Source organism: Nematolebias whitei, chromosome 8 (assembly GCF_014905685.2).
Source record: "Nematolebias whitei isolate Nwh7 chromosome 8, NemWhi1, whole genome shotgun sequence".
Classification (NCBI taxonomy): Eukaryota; Metazoa; Chordata; class Actinopteri; order Cyprinodontiformes; family Rivulidae; genus Nematolebias; species Nematolebias whitei.
The window spans coordinates 25,573,312-25,574,477 of NC_056505.1; the positions used below are offsets into that span (position 1 = coordinate 25,573,312).

At 42.2% G+C, this 1,166-nt stretch overlaps 1 protein-coding gene across 1 annotated transcript in view; it reads left to right on the forward strand.

Annotated features, from left to right (window-relative positions):
• The window catches only part of ela3l (elastase 3 like), a gene marked incomplete in the record, with an annotated part of 2,209 nt that extends 1,198 nt beyond the window's left edge, over nt 1-1,011 (forward strand). The window contains 3 exon segments of the mRNA XM_037680502.1: nt 285-430; nt 728-880; nt 957-1,011. Coding sequence (XP_037536430.1) covers nt 285-430; nt 728-880; nt 957-974 — 317 coding nt within the window.
• Between the last annotated feature and the right edge of the window lie 155 nt (nt 1,012-1,166).

The following is a 1,166-nucleotide window of genomic DNA, read 5'->3' on the forward strand; positions in this document are numbered from 1 at the left end:
GGGGGGGGGGCTGTATTAATGAGGGGGTTATGTCACTTTGAATTATGGTGTTAAATTGCAGTTGAGATAACCAGCGTGAGTGATTAAGGTAACCCAGAGAAAACTTCTAAAATCAGAAAATCATGTTTAAGATTTTAACTGGGAAAAAAAATAGAGGGTTTTTCTGCAATACAAAATTTGGGTCACTCTGTGTGCTTTGCTCTTGGGGAGATGCTGTAAAGCAGCTTTGACAGCCAGCGAGTTTATGTGTATGACGGTAATAGACTCTGCCTGTGTGTGTTTAGCCGGAGGCCCCATTGCTGATAAGCTGCAGCAGGCTTTGATGCCTGTGGCCGACCACGCCACCTGCTCCAAGCCCGACTGGTGGGGCATCGCTGTTAGGACCACCATGATGTGCGCCGGTGGAGATGGAATCGTGGCTGGATGCAATGTAGGTTATCGATACTGTTTTTGATTGACCTTTTTTTTTTCTCTCTCTCTTCTTCAAAAAAATCTGAACGCATTTGCATTTCAAACCTTGCACGGGTTGCCAGTTAAAGAAAATCAAAGTAGAATCGGAGGCAAATTTGTGTTTCAGTGTCAAGCTGTAGAAAAACATTTTTCATTTTCATATTACACTCTATGAATCATTGATTTTGGTGGTGCTTTTCCAGTGCGGCTCGCCAGCTTACTGCCAGCTCCATAAGCTGAATAAAATATAAAGCATCTCCTCTGTATGTTTGTCAAGGGTGACTCTGGTGGTCCTCTGAACTGTAAGAATGCTGATGGTGTCTGGGAGGTCCACGGTATTGCCAGCTTTGTGTCTGGCCTCGGCTGCAACTTTGTGAAGAAACCCACCGTGTTCACCAGAGTTTCTGCTTTTAACGACTGGATCGATCAGGTACAGAAGACAGGCAGATGCAGCATTTCCTTAATGTCGTTTTGGTTGCTTAATTGTTTTCTCTTTGTCTTCGCAGGCTATGATGAACAATTAAACATGATAATATGTCAATAAAATAATAATCGATTTTAGTGTGATGTCTGTGATTTTAAATCTGAATATAGAAAATAGATCTGGCTAACTTTTTTATGCATATTTATTGTATCACCAGCTGTGGAAGGAAAAGGTAATCATAGTTATGTGTGTGTGTGTGTGTGTGTGTGTGTGGGTGTGTGTGTGTGTGTGT